The sequence below is a fragment of the Sciurus carolinensis genome, chromosome 5 (genome assembly GCF_902686445.1).
Source record: "Sciurus carolinensis chromosome 5, mSciCar1.2, whole genome shotgun sequence".
NCBI lineage: Eukaryota > Metazoa > Chordata > Mammalia > Rodentia > Sciuridae > Sciurus > Sciurus carolinensis.
The window spans coordinates 137,137,376-137,161,108 of NC_062217.1; the positions used below are offsets into that span (position 1 = coordinate 137,137,376).

Consider the following 23,733-nt stretch of genomic DNA (forward strand, 5'->3'; position numbering starts at 1 on the left):
ATCTAGCTGAGGGAGTACACAAGGATGAGCATATTAATAGAAGAAAAGAAGAATCATAAATCAACTTATAAACTCTTCTTTCTAAAAAATAACAAGTACTTTTTTGCCAACATCTTATTTTTTGTCAACACTCAAGCAAGTATTCAAACATAACTCCTTTTTCTTCAGGGAAATTAAAATTTATACATCAAAATTCATCAATCAGGGGCTGGGGTTGTGGCTCAATGGTAGAGCCCTTGCCTAGCATGTGTGAGGCACTGGGTTCAAATCTTGGCACTGCAAAAAAATAAATAGAGGTCCATCAACAATTAAAAAAAATATCAATTTGTGTATTTCAAAAGCACATTTTATTGTATGTAATGTACAACTCCAAAAACAAGAAAAAATTAGATAAGAAAATAATTTAAATTTGACTGAAGAATTAAATAACTAATCTTGCAATTGAGCATTATTACAGCGTGGCACATGGGTAAATGCCAAACGAGAGAGAAAAAAAAAATTCTTGAGTTCAGGAGGAAGAATTCCTGTGGGCCTAGAATGGTTGTTAAAATGTGTGGTATTTGGATGGTGAAAGAAGAGCATGACAGCATTGCAGCCTAATAAAAGCAACAGAATTACAGCTGCTCATCATCGGCTACATAAACATGGGAAAAATTAAGGCATGTTCAGTAGAGTATTTCTGATGGGAAGTGCTAAGGGGCTTATAGAAGAATGGCAGTGGTCAGGATAGGTGGGAAAGACAAGTCATACTCTAGAGATTGGGAAACCAACAAATATTATCATGGTGGTGGAGGGGTTAAAAAATGGAATTTCAAGCTTGGCTAATTAGTAGAAAAGTGGTATTTTCAACCAAATAGAGAAGAAGGGGAAAGAGCAAAGTTTTTTGAGATGGTAAATAATTCTGTTTCCATTGCGGAAAAATATCAACTATTGTTTTGCATTTAAGCTGATTCAAGAATATGTTTATGTACAAATGAAGTCATGTTTTATGTCTAATCACACTTTATAACATACAGTTTAGTTCAAAGAAAATATTATGCATTATCAAGCAAACATGATGTTGCCATTTTTTGTCCATGTTTGTGTGTTTTTTCCTTCCTTAGATTCCGGTATAGTTAGCGATGTTGCACTTCAGGATTTACTGGCATATGTGTCTTCAAACCATTTCTATCTCAAAGATCTTCCACAGAGGCAGCCTCAGAGAGGGAACAGTATAGAGTTTGTAGAATTGGAGCGACTTCAACCTGATATATTAGTCCATGCAGTACTCAGAGTTGTGGATATCACTGTACTGACAGGTAAACATTTTGAGTGCCTCTTTAATTTTAGGTTATAAAAAGATTAAGATACAAGACTGTCTTAGTTTATCGCCTAGTTATCACTCTTTATCATGAGACATTATAATGTCACCTGTGATAAACTAAGGTCAATCAAGATCTTCCTTTTCCTTTTCCAGAGTCATTATACAGTTACAGAGGACAGAAGCAAAGGAAAGTTATGTTAACAGTGGAACAGGCCCAAGGTCAACACTATGTGCTTGTATTATGGGGTCCTGGAGCAGCCTGGTACCCTCAACTTCAAAGGAAAAAAGGTAAATACACCAAAAAAGCATTTAACCTATTTATATTTTGGTAAATGATTAATGCTTATGAGCCTAAAATGAAGAGAATCTGAAGAGATGATGATTGAATAATATTCTGCAAATTTCTTAGAGTTTTAGACCTCTTAGCAATTAAGTAGTTATTATCTCTAATTATCTAAATAGTTATTATCTATAATTAATACTGACAAAGTAAAGGCTTATATTTATCTTCAGATATACTACTTTACCTTTCTTAGTGAAGATCTTATGTCCTTCAGATAATGTTCTTTACAAATTTAATTCTGGAGAAACTTCTACATTTTTATTTTTTCCTGCCAAAGTGCTCTGATAAATAAACTCCTCTTTGGTTAGAAGGCAGATGTTAGGGCAGTTACATTAACTCTTTCAAGTAACAATTACTATTCAATAAATTATCATGTTCCAGGTTTTTATTCCAGTTGTTCTAAAACTGAAGCCACAATAGGATGCTCATTTTTAAAAGATAACCTGATGTTACATTTTTCTCTAAAGCATAGGTTAATAATTTATGGTGCATTGCATTAAATGGTATTGATGTATCAATAAAATAATATATCTTCCTTTTGCTTTTGGGAGATCCATTAGTTGTAATAATTATTTTGCTTTCATGAGATCCTTTAGTTGAGATAGTTTAATAGTAGTTTATGAATTGTTTTGCCCTGCAAAATTAATAGAGATTGCTTAAGCATATGAACCATTATTTTTACCTGAAGGAGTTAATGTCTCTTTCTAAACTTCTTCCAACCAAATAGTTACCTGAAGATAGGATCTGTCACATTGTGTCTCTTAATCATTAATAGCCTATAACTAGAATTTGAGATAAGTCTGACTTTTGACTTTTATGCTAGGATCAAACAGTGACAGATGTTTATTTAGTTGAGAAATCTGACAAACATTCGTTAGTAGACTAAGTGTGATCATTGACCACCATGTCACAGCTTGGAACATGAGTCTAGTGCATGCTGAACAAAAATGTAGGTCAGGGGTATAATGGAGCTGTAGCAAAGCGGCTCAGTGTGTGTAGCCTTTTAATGTTAATAGTTATTTAGTAACAGAAGAGAAATTATAGTTGTTTCTAGATAATTCTATAGGTTAATATTGAAAACTTACAAATTGAGGAGTTAAGATGTAGTTCTTTATTCATTTGTTAATTCAACTTACTTTTGTTTATACCATTGTTATAAAGTTTTAACATCCATTTCAATACTTCAAGACAATTGTTTTTAATAGGAAATGCCAATGTTGAAGGACACTTAAGTGGTTCTGGTTTCAGAAATTATTAACATTCTATTTATTCATTTAATATTTCTTGAGGCCTTCTCTGTATTTACCTCTGTATGGAGCACTGGTTTTACTTGGTTGTAAGGATAACAAACTGACATTTAGATGATATAATCAGAAATGATCACCAATAGTTATTATTGAAGATAATAGAGTTGATGTTTTTGGAATGAATCATAAGAAAATTCACATTCCTTTGAAACATGCATTGCTAGTAGGAATTTGACGTGCTTCATCTGTAGCAAGCGTTGGTCACAGTTTAGGTCCTGACAAGGGTAAACTAGGGCATAAAGTACACTTTAAAAAAATTTTTTTTTTTTGTTGTAGATGGACACATTTTATTTTATTTATATTTATGTGGTGCTCACGTTTGAACCCAATGCCTCTTGCATGCTAGGCAAGTCCTCTATCACTGAGCCACAATCACAGCCCTAAAGTATACTTCTTTATATTTTATACTTATTTTTAAAATTTTTACAGATTGCATTTTGATTCATTGTACACAAGTAGGGTCCAATTTTTCATTTCTCTGGTTGTACATGATGTAGAATCACACCATTCATGTCATCATACATGTACATAAGGGTAATGATGTTTATCTCATTCCACCATCTTTCCTTCTCCCAACCCTCTCCCTTCCCTTCATTTCCCTCTATACAATCCAGTGTTCCTCCTTTCTTCTCTTACCCTGACCCCCCACCTCTGTTATGTATCAGCATCCATTTATCAGAGAAAACATGCGGCCTTTGGTGTTTTGGGATTGGCTTATTTAAAGTACACTTCTTAAGAGTAAAATAAAATATCCAGAAATAAATGCTTTTTCAATGCAATGTTTTTCTGAAATTATTTAATAGAAGTCATAATATTTCAATTATCAAATATATAACAAATCATAATAAGATACTCTCAAGAAATAACTAATTAAGCATAGAGCATATGCAGATAGTCCCAACACTTAAGACTGTATGTTTAAAAAAAACCGAGGACTGGGGATGTGGCTCAGTGTGACTCAGTGGTAGAGTGCTTGCCTAGCATGCACAAGGCCTGAGGTTCAATCCCCAGCATCACCATAAAAAAAAAAAAAAAAAGACTATATGTTATACCAAGTCACAGTTATGTCTGCATGGAGGTTTGAAATCCACTAACCTCCTTAGTTCATGATTCAAATGTAAAAACATATCACAGTTTATCTCATACAACTCTCCCTCAGATTTCACTAACTTAACTGACACACAGTTCCTTTCTGTTACTTAAACATGCCAACCTTCTTCCTGTTTCAGGGTCTTAAATGTATCTTAGATTTATTCTCAGGTACGCTATTAGTCGCTTCTCCCTAGAGCACTTTTCTTCTAACTCTCCCACATTCTTGGCTCCTTCACGTCTGCTCCAATTTTATATCCTCAGAGGCCTCACACATGTATGACATAAACACTCTCTGTCAGATCACCCTTTGTACTCCATTCTAGCTCATTGTCTTTCTTGTTGATTAATTTTCTTACTACAGTAGAATGTAAGTTCTATGAATACAAGCACCTTGTCTAACTAGTTCACCCATTGTATTTTCACTACACTGCACTGCCTACACTAGTAGTTATTTTCTTTATGAACGAAGATTAAAATACAGGTTATTCAACCATTCAAATTCCTCACTGTCTTTAAAGAGTAAAAGAGTCAAATTTGAGGTGGAAATAAAGTTGCTGGTTTTAAAAACAATAAGGAAAAGAATCACAATGATAAAAATAAAAAGGTATGCATTTGAAGATTTTTTAATCCATGGGATGTGTTAAAAAAATTATGGGTAGAGATGTGGGTGTAGCTCAGTGGTAGAGCTCATGCTTAACTTGCACCAGACCCAAACAAACAAAAAACTAATTGCTAAACTTGAGTTCTGATGGCTTGTATTAGAGCTAGAACTCCATTCTGCTGGCTACCTTAAACAATTCAAAGTATGTGGGTGTCTCATAGTAAACAAGGGCAAGAGTGCTGGTGGATTCTAGGGACCCTTAGAACCAGGAACCTAAAAGCTATAGCAGTCCCCAGGAGCTTTTCTGTGATTTGCTTTATCTGAAATTATTTAATAGAAGTCAGATTTTCTCTGCTTTTCCATAATATAAAAAAACAGAGGATGGTTGCTCCCTAACTCCTGATTTTACTTTTCCTTTTAAGAGACTAGTCCTACCAGGCATGGTGGCACATGCCTGTAATCCCAGCAACTCAGGAAGCTGAGGCAGGAGGATCTCAGGTTCAAAGCCAGCCTCAGCAACTTAGCTAGTCCCTAAGCAACTTAGTGTGACCCTGTCTCAAAATAAAAAATAAAAAGGACTAGGGATGTGATTCAGTGGTTAAGCACTTCTGGGTTCAATCTCCAGTACCAAAAAAAAAAAAGAGAGAGAGAGAGAAGAAGGGTTGGGGAGAGACACCAGTCCCATTTCCAAATTCCCAGCAAAGAGAATCTGATTGCCCAGACTAAATCTGATTCAACAAGTTGTGACCAGGAAGACAGAGTTATATAAAATATAATAGTCATATGAGCGCTTAAACTTAATTCAGTGGCAGGAAATAGTTAAGGGAGTTGTTTATGGTCTGGGTGGACACATATGGTATTTACTATCCAAAAAAAAAAAAAAAATATATATATATATATATTCACTAGCTTAGAAAGATGTGTATGATGTATTACTTAGTTTTTAAAAGGACTTCATAAAACTTAGTGTATGATAGTATCCCATTCTTATAAAAGTATAAGTATCAATGTACATTTAAAGATCTGAAAATATATATAACAAAATGCTGTCAGTGGTTATTCTGTATAATGGTCTTATGTTTGGTTTTTATTTTTTATTTATACCTTTAGTTTGAATTTTATCTGAATTTGTGTGTGTCTACATTTTTTTTAACTTTTGTAAAAGCCTTCAAACATAGAAGAGTAGTGAGAATAATAAGTATGAATAAGGAACTTAAGTACCCATTAGTCAGTTTATTAAAAATGACCAATCTTATTTAACCTATTACCTCCCTTTTATTTTACTAAGTGTTTTACAATAAATTTATTATTTTAAAAGTCAAACTAAAACATTTTCCTTTTGAAAAAAAGAATATTTGACGTTTAGAACATTTAACAGTGATTTGAGGAAAAAATAGAATGCAGTTTCTATTTCATGTTTGTGCCAAAATAATCCCAGATGCATTCAAGGTTCAAATATGAAAAAAAGAAATAAGTAGAAGAAAATAGAAATGAATTCTCTTGGAACGCAAAGATTGGATAATTAAATAAAATTCACAACAAAATCTACTAAACAAAAACAACCATATGCAAAATTAAAAGATGTGACAAACCAGAAAAAATTGCATTATGTCCGAAAATAATGCAATAAGAAAAATCTGTAAAGATAAATTGAAAAGAATATAAAGAGGCAAGGCTGTAAAGAGGGAATAAAAATGGTTAATAAATATATGAAAAATTACTCTGCAAGTAATTGAAGACACACAAATAAAATAATAATGATAGATGATTTTTCTTGGAAGAAATTGATAGAAAAAATTGGGAAAACAGCTTATAAACAGTTGGGAATGTAAATTGGCAGAACCATTTTGAGGATAGTTGCAGATGCCTTATAAAAGAATTTGGGGTACCTTTGACTCATTACACCTTGAGCAGGACATCAATTACAATCGAGCAGGAATATCTGTAAAGATGTAGCTGTAAATGTTTTTATCATGGTATTGTTTATAATAGTGAAAAATAAAAAGCAAAATGTATCAAAATAGAGAATTGCTATAATAATTTTAAAGATTTTGGTATGTCTGTACAATGGCATATTATGCAATTTAATAATGTATAATATTTAATGACATGAAATATATATTTGATACATTAAGCAAAAAATTTAAAAAATTGCAAAGAACTGGTTGTCTAAAAAATTGTTAATTGTGTTTGTTTTAGGGTGTGGAGATCATGAAGCTACTGTTTAATTATTTACTTAGCTTATCTGTGATTTCAGAGTGTGTATTTTTTAGTAAGACAAGAAAACTAAAAGTAGAAATTTTTTGTTTGTTTATTTTGTTTTGTTTTGTGGTGCTGGGATACAACCCAGGGCATGCTAGGCAAGTGCTGTACCACTGATTTACATACCCAACCCATACCACCAGCTGGTAGTGATTGGTTTTAAGCAGCACTTTGGAATATTTATACTTTAGTTCTGTCTAATGATGCTGTCTGTACAGATTAACTGACTTGTTTACTTATTATTCACCAAAAACAAAACAAAACAAAACAAAAAAAACCTAGTGAAAAAACCTAAGAAAGTGAGTGGGTGGGAATGAATTAGATTTATGACCTGAAGTGGGAAACTAAACAGGCAGCTGTTATTTGAAAAATTAGTGCTGAGAAATTTCCTTTTGTTTATTATCATTTTAAGTTGAATTTACTAATATATAATGATTATTTGGCAAGAAGATCTGTTCCACTGTGTTTTAAAAATTAGAATTGTTACTGGGATAATTACATAATACTTTTTCATTAAGTTCTAGAAAAGTTAACTAAGTGTGATGACTAAGCTATTGAAATACCAGTAAAACATTGCTTATGTAAAACCTGTGTACATTTCAATGTCCTTAAAAAATACCTCCTAAAAAAAAAATCTTTGGGCTGGGGATATAGCTCAGTTGGTAGAGTGCTTGCCTTGCAAGCACAAGGCCCTGAGTTCAATCCCCAGCACCGCAAAAAAAAAAAAAAAAAAAAAATCTTTGCCTGCAGATATCAAAATGAGAATTTGCTATTCAATAAAGCAGTTGGTTATGATAAATGAAGACTTTAGGAGACCAAGCAGTCTTTAGAAAATTCTTTATTAAAATTATTTCTAGTGCTTGCTTTGGCAGCACATATACTAAAATTGGAACAATACAGAGAAGATTAGCATGACCCCTGCGCAAAGATAACACTCAAATTCGTGAGGCATTCCATATTTTTAAGTGGATAATGATATATAATTGGGGGGGTGGGTAGGAGAGAAGAATGGAGGAACTTCAGATTACCGTAGAGGGAAATGAGAGGGAGGAGGGTATGAAAAATAGTGGGATGAGACAGACATCATTACCTTATGTACATATATGATTACACAAATGGTATGAATTTACATTGTGCACAACCATAGAAACGAAATGATGTGCCCCATTTGTGTACAATGAATCAAAATGCACTCTGTAAAATAAATAAATAAAAAGAAAACTTTCAATACAAAAAAAAATCTCATTTGCAAGAAGGTCTCCTCTGTATCAGGAGGATGATGATTCTAAGTCATTAGAGGCTCTTATTAATAAAGATGTCATCAAATTAAAAAAAAAATATTTCTAAGTTAGGCATGGTGGTGCATGCCTGTAATCCCAGCAATTTGGGGAGGCTAAGGCAGGAGGATGGCAAGTTCAAAGCCAGCCTCAGCAACTTAGTGAGACCATGTCTCAAAATAAAAAAATTTTTTTAAAGGGCTGAGGATGTGACCCAGTGGTTAAGCGTCCTTGGGTTTAATACCCAATACCTAAAATAAAAACAAACAAAATTATCTCTAACATAATTATACTATGGCTTTAAAACAACATTTATATTTTGTCTCTTTATGGCCAAATTCTTTAGTCATAAAAGTTGTATTTAAGTGTTTCAGTTAGGCTAACCTGTTTACTCTGATTCTGAACCTAGACCTTTTCTCTTTGGGTAACTTTTTGTTTTTGTTTTTGTTTAAGATTATATCTGGGAATTTAAATATCTTTTGGTTCAGCGCAACTGCACACTAGAAAACCTAGAATTGCATACAACACCATGGTCATCCTGTGAATGTCTGTTTGATGATGATATAAGGGCAATTACATTTAAAGCAAAATTTCAAAATAGTGCACCCACTTTGGTCAAGATGTCCGATTTAGCAACCCATCTAAAGGATAAGTATTCAGGTAAGATCTTTATACGCATAAAATGTTGATAGAGATAATATGAGCCATTTGTGAGGAAAAGTATAATTGAATATAAAAGTAAACTTGCAAATAACTAAACCAGATATTGACGGCCTCTTAGCTTTCTGTCTCTAATCCTTTGAGGTAAATTTGTAATTAGGGATCACTTAAAAATATTTTTCATGCATAGTTACTAGCAGCTCATCATTTGATAAGTTAGAAATAGGCAAATGACCTTAACCAGAGTCAGTGTTGAGATAAACATCTTATGAAGTCACTCAACTGTCATCTAGACATGGTTGCTAAGATTTAAAATTGATAAAGGACCTGTGAAATGTATATATTGCTTTGTAAAATGAAATAACTTGTACTTCCTGCTATGGTTTTGGATGTTGTTTGTCTCCCAAGGTTCATGTGTTGGAGACTTGATTTCCTCTGTGGGACATGGTAGAATTTTAAGAGGTGGAACCCACTGGAAGTCTTTGAATTAATAGAGGTATGCCCTCAAAAGGGATTGTGGGACCCCAGTCTCTGGCTTCCTGTTCAGCAGTATGATCTCTCATATGCATTCCTGCCAGTCATCATGGGGTTCTCATTAGAGCCACACCAATGCCAGTGCCATACTCTTGAATTTCCAGAACTGTGAGCTAAATAAACATTTTTTTTTAATAAAGTTAACCTGCCTCAAGTATTTCATTATAATAATGAAGTGTAATCTTCTAACCTTGCAGAACTCAGAAGCATGGCACATAGAAGAATTACTTTGATCATGAATTACATACACATATTCATATTTTCCATTAACTAAGTATAATTAAAGCGATTTGTTTGAAGTGCAGAAGGAAAGGAATACATTTTAAATTCAAAAGGCCAAGAATTTTGGAATGAAGAGAGGGTACAGTAGTGAAAATAATTAGATAAATACTTGTAATTTCAATGGGAAATAGGTTTCACTAGTTTGCATTGGCTTCCCACTGACAAAGGTAATGCTAAAAGATGCTAGCTTCTAGTTGAAGGTATAACAAATTAAATAGCATTTTTAGCTATAAGGGTTGCTAAATTCCACTAATTAATAAGTGACAGTGATTTTCAACTTTGGAAAGTAATGGAAAGGTTTCCATTGACTCTGATAGTAAATACATTTTGGAGAAGAAATAAGAATTGAAGATAATGGAATGTATATATAAGTTAATTTTGTTCCATAGTTCAAATTTTTTAATGAAGAAGAAAGTAGTTGGTCAAAAAATTTCTAAGAATTTTTATAAGCTTTATAAGATTACCATTTTTGAAGCTTTTATAGGTTAAGTTATTGAGAATAACTGAGGAACTTTGGATCCTCATACAGAATTTTAACTTCATTTTTCCATTTGCATGAATAATTTTCTGAATTCTTAAATGCTTTTAGATTTTATAAAATACTACATGTAGCTTAAGTGAAACAATAAGATTTCTTTTGTAATTTTTTCAATAAAAAGAGTCTGGTCCAAAATGAAATGTTACAATTCTTAAGAGATCACTTGCTAAGAATCTGAAGTATGTTTCTGGGACTTTTAAACTGACATTGTATGCCTCCCTTTTGGTACTTTCACAGTAATTTGAAAGTTGTTTCACATTTTAGAGTTAATGCCTTTCAAGTGTGGTTCAAAAACCAAGTGGTAGATTAAAAAACAAAACCTTAACAGAGTTTTTGGGTATAGTTTTCATACAGTAATCATTATCCATTTATGTGGGTTTTTATATGAAACCCATGAAACTTATCACAGTCAAAATAGTATTCCTTTTGCTTTTTTGTAGTCTCTTACTCCCACTCATACCTGCTTCTGACCCTTCTAGGCAGCCATGAACTGCTTTCTATCACTTGATTTTAGTTTGAATTTTCTATGATTTTCAAAAATAAATGGAATCTTATAGTATGTATATGTTTTGTCTATCATCATTCAGGAGGCAAATTCTTTTAAGATGCATCTATGTTGTTGTGTATATCAGTAGTTCATATCTTTTCTTATGTTGATACATATTTGGAGTTTTTTTCCAGATCATGATTATTACAGATAAAGCTTTTATAAATTTTCATGTACATGACTTTATATGGACATAGTCTTTCTTTTCTTTTGAGTGAAATACCTATAAAATAGCTGAATTATATAGTGTATTTAACATTTAAAGAAACTGCCAAACTGTTTTCCAGAGTGGTTGTACCATTTTATATTCTCACCAGCAGTATATGAAAGTTGATTTCTATACGTTCTGGTCAACATTAGTTAGGGTCCTTCTTTTTAATTTTAGTCATTCTAATAGATATGTAGTGAGAGCTCATTACTGTTTTAATTTGTATTTCTCTACTGGTCAATAATGTTGAGCATCTTTCTTGTGTACTCAGTTATTATCCATGTATTTTTTTTTTTTTTTTTCTTTCTTGTTTTTGGTGGTGTTGGGGAATTGAATTCCTGGCCTTGTGCATGCTAGGCAGGCACTCTACCAACTGAGCTATATCCCCAACCCTATCCATGTATCTTTTATTGGTGGAATATCAATTGAAATCTTTTGCCCATTTTATTTTATTTTTTTGTCTATTTATCTGTGATCTTTATTTAAAATTCATTAGTAAATACACAATTGCTTATAATTTATTTTTATTTTTACAGAATGCATTTTGATTCATTATACACAAATGGGGTACAGCTTTTCATTTCTATGATTGCACATGCTGTAGATTCACACCATTCATGCACTCATACATGTACATAGGGTAATAATGTTTGTCTCATTCCACTATCTTTCCTTCCCTTGTCTCCTTCTCTCCCCTCATTTCCCTCTACACAATCCAGTGTTCCTCCATTCTTCCCTTACTGCCTCCCCCCCCCCCCCCCCCCCCCCGCTGTTATGTATCAGCATCCACTTCTCAGAAAAAACATTCAGCCTTTGGTTTTTTAGGATTGACTTATTTCACTTAGCATGATATTCTCCAACTCCATCCATTTACCTGCAAATGCTGTAATTTTATTCTTCTTTATGGCTGAATAATATTCCATTGTGTATATATACCACGTTTCTTTATTCATTCATCTATTGAAGGACATCTAGGTTGGTTCCACAATCTAGCTATTGTGAACTGAGCTGCTATGAACATCAATGTGACTGAATTACTGTAGTATGCTGATTTTAAGTCCTTTGGGTATAAACCAAGGAGTGGGATAACTGTTCAAATGGTGGTTCCATTCCAAGTTTTCTGAGGAATCTCCATAGTGCTTTCCAGAGTGGTAGCACTAATTTGCAATTCCACTAGCAATGTATGAGTGTGCTTTTTTCCCTACATCCTCGTCAACACCTATTGTTGCTTGTATTCTTGTTAATAGCCATTCTAATTGGAGTAAGATGAAATCTTAGGGTAGTTTTGATTTACATTTCTCTTATTACTAGAGATGTTGAACACTTTTTCATATATTTGTTGATTGCTTGTATATCTTCTGTGAAGTGTCTGCTCATTTCTTAGCCCATTTATTTATTGGATTCTTTGTATTTTTGGTGTAAAATTTTTTTAAGTTCTTCATAATTTTTGGAGATTAGTGCTTTATCTGAAGTGCATGCGGAAAAGATTTTCTCCCACTCTGTAGGCTCTCTTTTCACATTATTGATTGTTTCCTTTGCTGAGGAAAAACTTTTTAGTTTGAATCCATCCCTTTTATTGATTCTTGCTTTCATTTCTTGCGCTTTAGGAGTCATGTTAAGGAAGTCTGGCCAAAGCTGACATGATGAAGATTCGGGCCTACTTTTTCTTCTCTTTGGTGCAGGGTCTCTGGTCTAATTCCTAGGTCCTTGATCCATTTGAGTTGAGTTTTGTGCAGGGTGAGAGATAGGGATTTAATTTCATTTTACTGCACATGGATTTCCAATTTTCCCAGCACCATTTGTTGAAGAGGCTATCTTTTCTCCATTTTAAGTTTTGGCACCTTTGTCTGGTATGAGATAAAACGTATTTATGTGGGTTTGTCTCTGTGTCTTCTGTTCTGTACTATCAGTCTACGTGTCTATTTTTTGGTGCCAATACGATGCTATTTTGTTACTGTTGCTCTGTAGTATGGTTTAAGGTCTGGTATTGTGATACCTTCTGTATCTCTCTTCCTGCTAAGAATTGCTGTGGCTATTCTGGGTCTCTTATTCTTCCAAATGAATTTCACGATTGCTTTCTCTATTTCTATGAGGTATGTCATTGGGATTTTAATTGGAATTGCATTGAATCCGTATAGCACTTTAGTAGTATGGCCATTTGTACAGTATTAATTCTGCCTATCCAAGAACACGGGAGATCTTTCCATCTTCTAAGGTTTTCTTTAATTTCTTTCTTTAGTGTTCTGTAGTTCTCATTGTAGAGGTCTTTGACATCTTTAGTTATATTGATTCCCAAGTATTTTATTTTTTTTTGAGACTATTATGAATAGAGTAGTTTTCCTAATTTCTCTTTCTATTCATCACTTATGAATAGAAATGCATTAGATTTATGTGTGTTGATTTTATATCCTGCTACTTTGCTGAATTAATTTATTAGTTCTAGAAGTTTTCTTTTCTTTTTTTTTTTTTTTTTTTTTGTGGTACTGGAGATCGAACTCAGGGCCTTGTACTTGCGAGGCAAGCACTCTACCAGCTGAGCTATCTGGTAGCTAGTGGAGTTTTTTGGATCTTCTAAATATATAATCATGTCAGCAAATAGTGATAGTTTGAGTTCTTCATTTCCTATTTGTATCCCTTTAATCTCTAAAAAAAAAAATCAGGTTGATTATTTAGTGTTGAATTTTGAGAGTCTTTATATATTCTCGGTATAAATCCATTGTCAGGTATATGCTTTGCAAATATATTCTCCCAATTTGTTACCTTTTTATATTTTCGACTGGATCTTTTGAAGAGCACAGGTATAAAATTTTATGAAAGGTAAATTAACCATTTGTTTTTACATGAATAGTATTTTTGGTTTTGTGTCTTAGAAATATTTGCCTATCGCAGGGTCAAATGATTTTTCTCTTGTGTTTTCTTCAGGAGTTTTACATTTTTTATTTAGATCTATGGTTTGAGTTAATTATATTTGTATATATGAGGTATGGCTTGAATCTCAGTCTCTCTTTCTGAGTTTTTGTTGTATGACTAACCATTCATGTAAATACCATTTGTCGAAAAGATTATTTTCCCAGGGATTGGCTTTGCACCTTTGTAAAATATCTGTTGTCCACATATATGTAGTTTATTTCTTGACTTTCTTTTTTGTTCTATTAATCTATCTTCTTCTTTTTTTTTTTTTTTTTGCGGTGCTGGGGATTGAACCCAGGGCCTTGTGCTTGCGTTGCAGGCACTCTACCCACTGAGCTATATCCCCAGCCCTTATTTGTCTGTCTTATACCAGTAGTACCCTGTTTTGATTGTAGCTTTACAAGTCTCTCAAAATCAGGCCTTTGTTCTTTTCCAAAGTTGTTTTGGCTATTCTAGAACACTTGCATTTTCATATTAATTTTATAAATAATTTGTCAGTTTCTATAAAAAAGCCTCTTGGAATTTCGATTGGGGCTGTGTTGAAGCTACAAATCAATTTCTAGAATTGACACCTCAATACTGAGTTTCTAATTCATGAATAAGGTATGTCTCTTCACTTGTTTAAGTCTTCCTTAACTTCTTTCAGGCATATTTTGTGTTTTCAGAATATAAGACTTTCACATTTTGTCAGACATGTTTATTTTTCTATTTTTGTGCTGTTGCAAATGATATTTTTTAAAAATACGATTGCAATTGTTGCTAATATATGGAAATGCAATTGATTTTTACATATTGATCTTGTATTTTGTAATCTTGCTAAATTTACCAAGCCCAATAGTTACTCTTGGATTTTCTAACAAAGATAATTATTTTGTCTGTTAGTAAATACAATTTTACTACATCCTTTCCAGTCTGATGCTTTTTATTTATTTTTCTTCCTCACTGCACTTGGTATCTCCTCCAGTATAATATTGAAAATAAATTGTGAGAGTTGACGTTTTCATTCATGATCTTCATTTTTTTTTTTTTTTAGTAGATGAACTTTTTATTTTATGTGCTTCATCAAGGATGACATAGTCCCACACAAACTTTTGGCCATTAAAGCTTGAAAGCTGCTGCCAATTATTGATTAACATTTGGTATATAGTGATTATGACACCATTCCTTTCCTGAATCCTATTGAGGCTTCTGGTGCGTACATCCTTGCTAGGGCCATGAAAAGTTTTGACTCTCATTCCTGGAGTCCACTTGGCAAATTCTTTTACCCATGTGTTAATGAGATTGGTTGGCATGATCAATAGCACATGATTCACAAGTGAAGCATCAAACATAGCAGAAAGGAAAGCAATAATTTGAACAGTCTTCCCCAGTCCCATATCATCTGCCAAGATACCCCCTTTCCTTTCATCCCTGTATAGGCTATAGAGGAAAGCTACACCTTCCTTTTGGTGCTCAAAGAGTTGGTTGTACAACTCTCGATAAAGCATCAGATCAGAGTTGCACACATCTGTAAATTCATCATCTTCATGTTCTGCCAACTCCTCCAAGGCTTCCTGTAGTTTTTGGATTCTGCTCATCACCTTTTTATTGGGAAAAATGTCCTTTGCCAAATTGAAAAGCTTAAATGCTTCTTCCAGATCTCCATTTTTAGTTGCTTCTTTGGCCTCTTTCACGTATCTTGGTGTGCTTCTCTAGTGTTCAGTCTTCAACATTAGAGGGAGCAGACCTCGTCACCGGTAAATGGTGGTATCAGTTCCATCCCCAAATTCTGGATTACTTCATTCCTGTGGTGGGTGTGTACTCAAGGAGAGAAATTTGGGTGCTGCTAAATAGGAGATTGTGAGCTAATAAACTCTTGTTCATTTACTGGTGAGAGCCCGAACACTATGATTCCTCAGGGTGCTAAGCTTGAAAGCACCCAGAAACTGCTCCGGATGTGGGAACTCATGTAAGAGAGTTTATTAAGCAGACAGGCAGAGTGTCTCCCTACAGGGTGAGAGAGAGAGAGAGAGCACATGCAAGAGAGAGAGAGAGTGAAAGCCAGGAGGAGAGGATGATCTTCATTATTAGTATGATGTTGACTATAGGTTTTTTATAGATTCCTTTTATCAGCTTGATCGAAGTTATCATGTATCATTGCTAAAAATTTTAATCAAATGGGTGTTAGATTTTGTCAAATGCTTTTTCTCCATTTTTGAAATAATCATATAGTTTTTCTTTTTAATCTTTAATTAATTACATTGATTTTTGAATATTAAGACAACTTTGCATTTATAGGAAAACTCAACTTGGTCATGAATATATATCCTAAGTTGTTGAGGTTGTTTTCGAACTTTCGATACTCTTGCCTCAGCCTCCCAAGTAACTGGGATTACAAGCCTATGGCACTGTGCCTGGACTGAGGTTTTCTTTATTGAAAGATTTTAACTGCACATTCAGTTTATATAGAGCTATTTAGGTTATCTACTTCTTGAAAGAATTTTGGTAGTTTGTAGTTATCAAGAAATTTGTTTAATTCATTTAAGTTGTTTGCATAGCAATAAAAATTTATTTACATAAAATTATAATATTATCTTACTATCTTTTTTTTTTTCTGTGTGTGTGTGTGTGTGTGAGAGAGAGATACTGGGATCGAACTCAGGGCCTTGCACATGCTAGGTAAGCACTCTACCACTGAGCAACACCCCCAATCCTTTTTTTTTTTGAGATAGGATCTCACTAAGTTGCTCAGACTGGCCTTGAACTTGTGATCCTACTGCCTCAGCCTCTTGAGTAGCTGTAATTAAAGTCATGTGCCACCACACCCAGCCTCTTACTATCCTTTTTAATATTGCCACAGTATGTAACAATATTGATCTTATCCGATATTAGGTAATTTATATGTTCTCTTTTTTTCTGGTCAGTTGGACTGGAGGTTTATTAATTTTATTGATCTTCTCGAATAACCACCTTTTGGTTTCACTGATTTGTCTGTTTTCTTGATTTCTGCTCTGATCTATATTATTTCCTTTCTTCTCTGACTTGGGTTTCTCTTTTTATTAAAGGTGAAAATTGAGGGCACTGATATGAGAATTATTTTTTCCAATATGGATTTTCAGTGCCATAAATATCCAAGTGAAGCTTCTGATTTCTCTATCCAATGCCATATGCATTGTGAGATTTTTCCACTGTAGCTTATGGAAAAGGCACTATTCCCAACTCTGCGAGCTCTAGGGATTGTTCCATCCTTTTGGGTGGTAGTTTTCTTGGTCACATGAACTGGTTCAGTACATACTCAACTAAATTCTTCAGGGGTATACCATACAGTTTTTCCAGAGTTATCTCTTTGTAGGTCCCATCTGTCCTCTTCCCTGCCTGAGAACTCTATCCACTTTAGTCATCCAGTCTACAGCTCCATTTCCTCTCACCTCAAAGAAACTATCAGGCTCTCCCTGAGGTCCCTTTTTCTTGTACCACTGTCAGAAAACTTGTTTGTAAGGTGGGGCAGTCACAGGGCTCATATCTTTTGTTTCTTATCTCTTTAAGATTACTATCTGGTTTTGAGGGTTATTGTTTCATACATTTTATTTGATTTATTCATTATTTCAGGAGTGTGAACTGTTTTTACTCACAGTTCTTCTGATACCAAATGTATGAGTTTCCTGTCACCCGCTTACCCCCATATTAGCCAGTTCTCCCAACTCTTCAGACACCAAGTAGGTGTCCTACAATTCAATTCAGTTCCAATACTCTTTACCTGGAGTTAGTGTCAGACTCCTCAGGTTTAAGGGTTAGTCCCACAATACTGCCCTCACTTCGGACACCAGTCACAGGAGTTGAGCAAGTGAGTGTCTAGGGTACCCACACCTGCTTGGCTACAAAGTTAGGTATTCCCACAAAACCCCCTTCAGGGTTAATTTGTTAGAACAAATTAGAGAACTCAGGAAAACTTTTTACTTATATTTTCTGACTTATTATAAAAATATAACTCAGGAACAGCTAAATGGAAGAGATGCATAGAGCAAGATATAGGGAAAGAGGTGCAGAACCTTCCAAGCCCTCTCAAGGTGCACCACCCTATCAGCACCTTGTTGTGTTCACTAGCCCAGAAGCTCTGCAAATCCTGTTGTTCAGGGGGTCTGGTAAGCATGACTGATGAAATCATTAGTCATCTGTGATCAACTCAATCTCCAGCACCTCTCCCTGAAGCTATGAATGAACCACCAGACAATAGTAATTTCATTAGCATACCAAAGATATTCTTTTTTTTGTGTGTGTGTGGTGCTGGGGATTGAACCCAGGACCTTGTGCTTGCGAGGCAGGCACTCTCCCAACTGAGCTGTAGTCCCAGCCCAACTTTTTTTTTTTTAATTAATGTGGTGCTGAGGATCGAACCCAGTGCCTCACACAGGCTAGGTAAGTGCTGTACCACTGAGCCATAACCCCAGCCTCCAAAGATATTCTTAACCATTCTAGGGATTCCAAGTGCCTTAGGAACCCTGTGCCAGGGACCAGGGACAAAGACCAAATACTTATTATATCACAGGGTGGGAGTATAGATCTAATCCTTTACTCCACTTTGCCCAAATGCCAGATTAAAATTTTACTAGTCAAATTTCGCTAGGTATGATTTTAACTCTGCTATCGTTTATTAGGTATATGACAACTACCCATTCATGCTAACTCATATAGAGATACTTCTATGATTGGGATGATGAAACCATCGTGGGGCACTGAAAGACTAAAGCAAATGGAAGAACTTAAGAATGGGAGAATCAGAATTAAGTGGACTAAAAGAGAAAACTAGGAAAGAGAAGGACACCAGAGTGATGAACTCTTGACTTGGAATGTTCTAAACTCTTAAGAGGATAAATACAAACTTGAAGGCTTAATAAAGCCTTTAAATTTATAGAACTTTATTAGTATACTGAAAGGCAAAAATAAGAAAAAAGAATGTCTGATAGATAGTAGATATTCAATATTTGTTCAACAGGTGACTGAATGAGTCATTAGTAGTCATTGAGCGCGCTTGAGGTTCCATTGAGCCACATGAGAAACCATTAGTAAATGAGGACTGTCAGTGCTCAGGTGGCTGTATAACCCACACCCAGAGCATGGATGAATGGGCAAGAAGTTAGGGGAAAAAAGTGAAAAAGGGAAGGGCTATTGTTATGTTACTTTTGGATAGGGCAGCGAATAGAATAATTCACCTTCTGTTGGCTTTAGACTAAGATCAATTAAAAAGTTGACAGAACAGTGAAAGAGGGCATATTAGCTAGCTTCAAGTATTTGAAGGACTTTCTCCTAAAAGGAGGATTAAATTTATTTTGCATGATTCCAGAGGGTGGGGAGGAAGAGCCAAATAAATTTTATTCAGTTGCATGCAGAGACCCCATTAGAGTCTAGAGTCAATACTGAAGCTGTGAGACTCTTTAGGAAGAGTGAAGACCAAAAAAACAAGATATCTTTCTTCTAAGTGACTAAATCAGCCAAAACACAAGCCATATTCGTAATTAAAGTTATAATTTGGGTCAATAATTTATAATATTTTTGTTTGTTTTTTGTAGGAGTGGTTCTAATTAAAGCTCAAATTTTAGAGCTAGTATTTCCTGTTGCAGCAGCTCAGAAGATAGCTCTAAATGCTCACAGTTCCCTAAAGAGTATCTTCTCCTTTCTTCCCAACATTATATATACTGGCTGTGCAAAATGTGGATTGGAACTAGAAACAGATGAAAACAAAATCTACAGACAGTGTCTTAGCTGCTTGCCATTTGCTAGGAAGAAAACATATTATAGGTAAGTCAACTAAGCAAGCCAATGTAATCGAAAGTATTTATTATTTTAGGACTGGAAGTGACTAAAAAATTACATATATTAATCCTTACTTTCTAACAAAAACTAGGGCTAATCAAAGAGAATGAAATACTCACCTTGAGTGACAAATAGCTATTTATAAAGGCAAATATTGTCCAGAAATCATATAGGATTTTTTTTTCTTTTTTTGTGGTTCTTGGAATTGAATCCAGGTCTCTCTATCACCAAGCAACACCACCCCCAGCTCTTCTTATTTTTCATCTTGGGACAGGCTCCCACTAAGTTGCTGAGACTGGCACCAACCTATGATCCTACTGCTTCAGCCTCCTGACTCACTGGAAATCCAGGTGTGCACCGCCACACCCAACTTGTATTGTTTTTCAAACAAATGTTGAAAGCCTTGTATAAACATTTTTTAAGACTATATAAATTACATACCTTTATAAAATAGCACTCAGTATTTTATGCTCTTTTCATATTATTTCTTTTTTTTTGTACTAGGGATTGAACCCAGGGGCACTTAACCACTAAGCCACATCCTCAGCTCTTTTTTATTTTGAGACAGGGTCTCACTAAGTTACTTAGGGCCTCATTAAGTTGATGAGGCTGGCTTTGAACTTGTCATCCTCCTGCCTCAGTCTCCTGAGTCACTGGGATTACAGGTGTGTGCTACTGCACGAGACTTTTTCATATTATTTCTAAATGCTGCAGTATTTAAAACTAAATGCAGATATGTTAGCATTTTATCTTGAAATACTTAAAATTTGCAGTATCTACTCCATAAGCATTATTTACCTTCACAAATACTTAAATGTTTGTTATAAATAAGTGAATGCATTTTGCTGTTACTTTATAAGTTGTTTTTGCAGAAAAGAAGATTGAATTAAGATGCCTGGTATATAACAAACAGAATTGACTTCTCCTCAACAGTTAAGACTCTCAAAATATGTATAGGTGACTTATTTTAATATCATTTCAAATGTTCCTGTTCAATATAATTATATATTATTTATAGTATACTTTCTTAAAGCTATAATAGAACTTGAACACTATCTTTAACAATGTTTCCATAAAATATGTACTCAGAATTACATTTTTTGGAACACAAGAACTACATTACTTTTTTCTGTATAGCAGCCAAGAAATCAACAGGTCAAACCCCAAGCCAAGCTCCAGAGAGGCAGTTGTGTGGGTGCTTGGGTCTCTCAAAAGGTTGTAGGGAACGTGTGAAGGACTGGGGCTGCAGCCATCTGATGGCTTGACTGGGGCTAGAGGATCTGTTTCTAAGGCACTTCACTTATATGTCTGACAAGCTGAGTTGCTCTCATGTGTGTATCTACACAGACTTCCTTAATGTGACAGCTCATTTCCCTAGTGCAGACCAACCAAGAGAGTTCCAGGTAAAAGCCATCCTTTTTGTGTCCTAGCTTCAGAAGGCACATAGCATCACCTCTGCTACATTCTGTTCATTAGATGCTAGTTTAGCTGCACATTGTAGGTGGATTAGACATTATGAGGCTAAGTGCAGAGAAGAATTAGGAGGTCTTATGTTTGGGGGAGAGAAGATGGTAACTTGACTGCACTGTCAGTGGTGGGAATGGAAAGAAGTGGGCAGATTTAAGAGTGTTTAGAAAATAGAATTGGCAAACTTTAGTGATTGAGTAGAGGTAAAGGAAGATCCTGAATATATTACAGATCATTAACATAATAAGGTGCATAATAAGGATAGGTACTAAAACTAGTAACAATGGGGAAAGTGCTAATTCATATTGAGTATGAGTTGCTGAGAAGCAAAAAGCTGGAAAGTAGTTATACGGATATGCAGTTCCTAAAAGAGGTCTGGGCTAGGTTTATAGGAATGATAATTACCTGTGGTGATCAAACGCTTCATCAGTGTCTGCATCTTGTTTTGTTTTTCCTTCTCAATCTGTAGTCACTGCTTCTCCCAATAACACTACTGTTACTCTAGGCACACATTCCACTATTTCTCATATTAACACTTAAACAGAGTCATCCCCTCTACCTACCTCTTATCACCCAATTTTTTTGCTTTGCTTTGTACCAACCAAATGTAGAGTTGTAAATAATAGTCTCTTTGCCCTTTTTCATCTTCAGATTCTCTTCAATTTACTCCCACCATGTTGCTTAAACTGCTTTTGTCAAGATTGAATGGCCAGCAATTCAAAGTCACCTCATCTTCTGATTTATACTCCCAGCTACACTCAACACACTGGACCACTTCCCCCTCCATGAAACAACCGCCTTGCTCAGCCTCAGTGACACTGCCTTCACCTGGTTTCTAGCCTGCCTCTTAGGTCCTTCCTTCTCAGCTGCTTCTTTAAATACTGGGATCAATTCTGAGTCCTTGTTTTTGTCCTTCTTCTTTTGTTCTTTCTATATATTCTGCCTGAATGTTCACAACCATTTCCATGTTTTAAAATATCTAAACATCCTTCCGGCTTTTCCCATTGCATCTGTTGCCTCTGCTGTCTCCTCTTCCACTTTGTGCTTGCTCACTATGCTTCAGCCACATGGGCCTTCTTTTGATTATTTAGACATTCTGATTTTTCTTCTCCTTAGGATTTTCTCATGTGTTCTTCCCTCTGCTGGATTCCACAAGGCTGGCTTTTTCTTGTCTTAGTTGAAATGACACTTCATCAGAAAGGCCTTCCCTAATCATTCTCTTGTTTCCTTTTAGTAGCTTGTGTGTACTTATTGCAATTTGTAGTTGTTTAAATGCATATTGTCTTTTCTAAAAAAATATTTTTACTGATGTATAATTTATATGCAATCAAATTAACCCATCTAAAATGTACAATTCAGTGGTTTAATATATTCATAGGATTGTTATGCATCTGTCACCATGACCAATTTCAGGACTAACTCCTATTATATCCCCCGACCAAAGCCCCTGTCCATTAGTAATGACTTCCCTTTCCTCATCCTTTGAACACATGGAAATTACCAGTCTACTGTCTGTCTCTGTGGTTTTACTTATCCTGAACATGTCATATGAATAGTATAATAGAGTATGTTTTCTTTTGTGACTAGACTCTTTTACTTAGCATAATGTTTTCGCGATTAATCCATGTTGTAGCATGTACTGGTACCTTATTTCTTTTTATTGCAAAATAATATTCCATTGTACACATATACCACATTGTATTTATCCATTCATCAGTTGATGGACACTTGAGTTTTTCCAGTTTTGGGCTATTAATAATAATGTTGCCATAAATATCTGTGTACATGTTTTTAGGTGGACATAAGGTTTTATTTCCCTTGGATACATATCCAGGAATGGAATTGTTGGCTGGGTTGTATGGTTTAACCACTTGTGGAATTGCCATTATTTTCCATAGAAGTTCAGTTTCATTCTCATACATATGAATATCTAGTTGTCCCAGGTGACTTTTTGAAAAGACTATATAGTCTAACCCTATTGAATCATCTTGGCATCATTGTCAAAAATTTGATTTTCTTGGGACTGGAGGTAGAACACTTGCATAGTATGTACAAGACCCTGGGTTTGACCCCCAGCACCACCAAAACCAAACCAAACAAAAAATACCCAAAACAAATAAACAAACAAACAAAAACTTGTTTTATTTTTTCTTACTAAATTTGTAAGTTCCTTGAAGAAGGAATCAGATTTGTCTTGCTGCTAGTGTATAGCCAGTTTTTAGCACAGTCCATGGTACATAGTGGATATTCAGCTTCTATTTGTTGAAATAAAGAATGGAGGGAGAGAGTGAGCCTGGGGAAAAAGTATAGAATGAGAAGAGGATGCAACCTAGAATCACCATGGGAGTAAAGTAGGAAAATCCTTAGTCATATTTTGTCTCTGTTACACTAATTTCCCCTCTGTTAGTGAGTCTTTTTCTAACTTCTGTTTTCAATGTATTTTTTGTAGGCCAGCTTTAATGACTATAGCTGATGGAACACATAACATTTGCATCCATGTAGGATCAGAGCTGATAGAGAAGATTCTTCTCAACATTTCTCCAGACTGTCTCAACAGAGTGATAGGTAATATGTCAACACTTCATCCGGAGTACAGGTGGTATATTGGAACA

General features: G+C 34.7%; 1 protein-coding gene, 1 long non-coding RNA gene and 1 other non-coding gene across 14 annotated transcripts in view; 2 read left to right on the forward strand and 1 right to left on the reverse strand.

Moving 5' to 3' along the window:
* LOC124985236 (uncharacterized) overlaps positions 1-1,926 on the reverse strand; it is a 47,149-nt gene extending 45,223 nt beyond the window's left edge. Inside the window, exon 1 of one of the 2 annotated variants that reach the window (XR_007108827.1) lies at positions 1,831-1,926. This is a non-coding gene — a long non-coding RNA (uncharacterized LOC124985236). The remainder of the gene's footprint in view (positions 1-1,830) is intronic. The other variant, XR_007108828.1, reaches the window with a different exon arrangement.
* Positions 1-23,733, forward strand: part of Shld2 (shieldin complex subunit 2) — a 91,324-nt gene that overhangs the window by 62,660 nt on the left and 4,931 nt on the right. For 8 of the 11 annotated variants that reach the window (XM_047553799.1, XM_047553802.1, XM_047553800.1 and 5 more), the window contains 5 exons: positions 1,104-1,298; positions 1,457-1,591; positions 8,639-8,845; positions 19,411-19,639; positions 23,571-23,686. In XM_047553799.1, the coding sequence (XP_047409755.1) occupies positions 1,104-1,298; positions 1,457-1,591; positions 8,639-8,845; positions 19,411-19,639; positions 23,571-23,686 (882 nt within the window). Of the gene's footprint in view, positions 1-1,103; positions 1,299-1,456; positions 1,592-8,638; positions 8,846-9,253; positions 9,342-19,410; positions 19,640-20,526; positions 20,612-23,570; positions 23,687-23,733 lie in introns of those variants that run through there. The other 3 variants (XR_007108826.1, XM_047553808.1, XM_047553807.1) reach the window with 3 other exon arrangements.
* LOC124986081 (U6 spliceosomal RNA) lies at positions 7,765-7,871 on the forward strand. Its single transcript, XR_007108982.1, has one exon. It is a non-coding gene; the product is annotated as a U6 spliceosomal RNA (small nuclear RNA).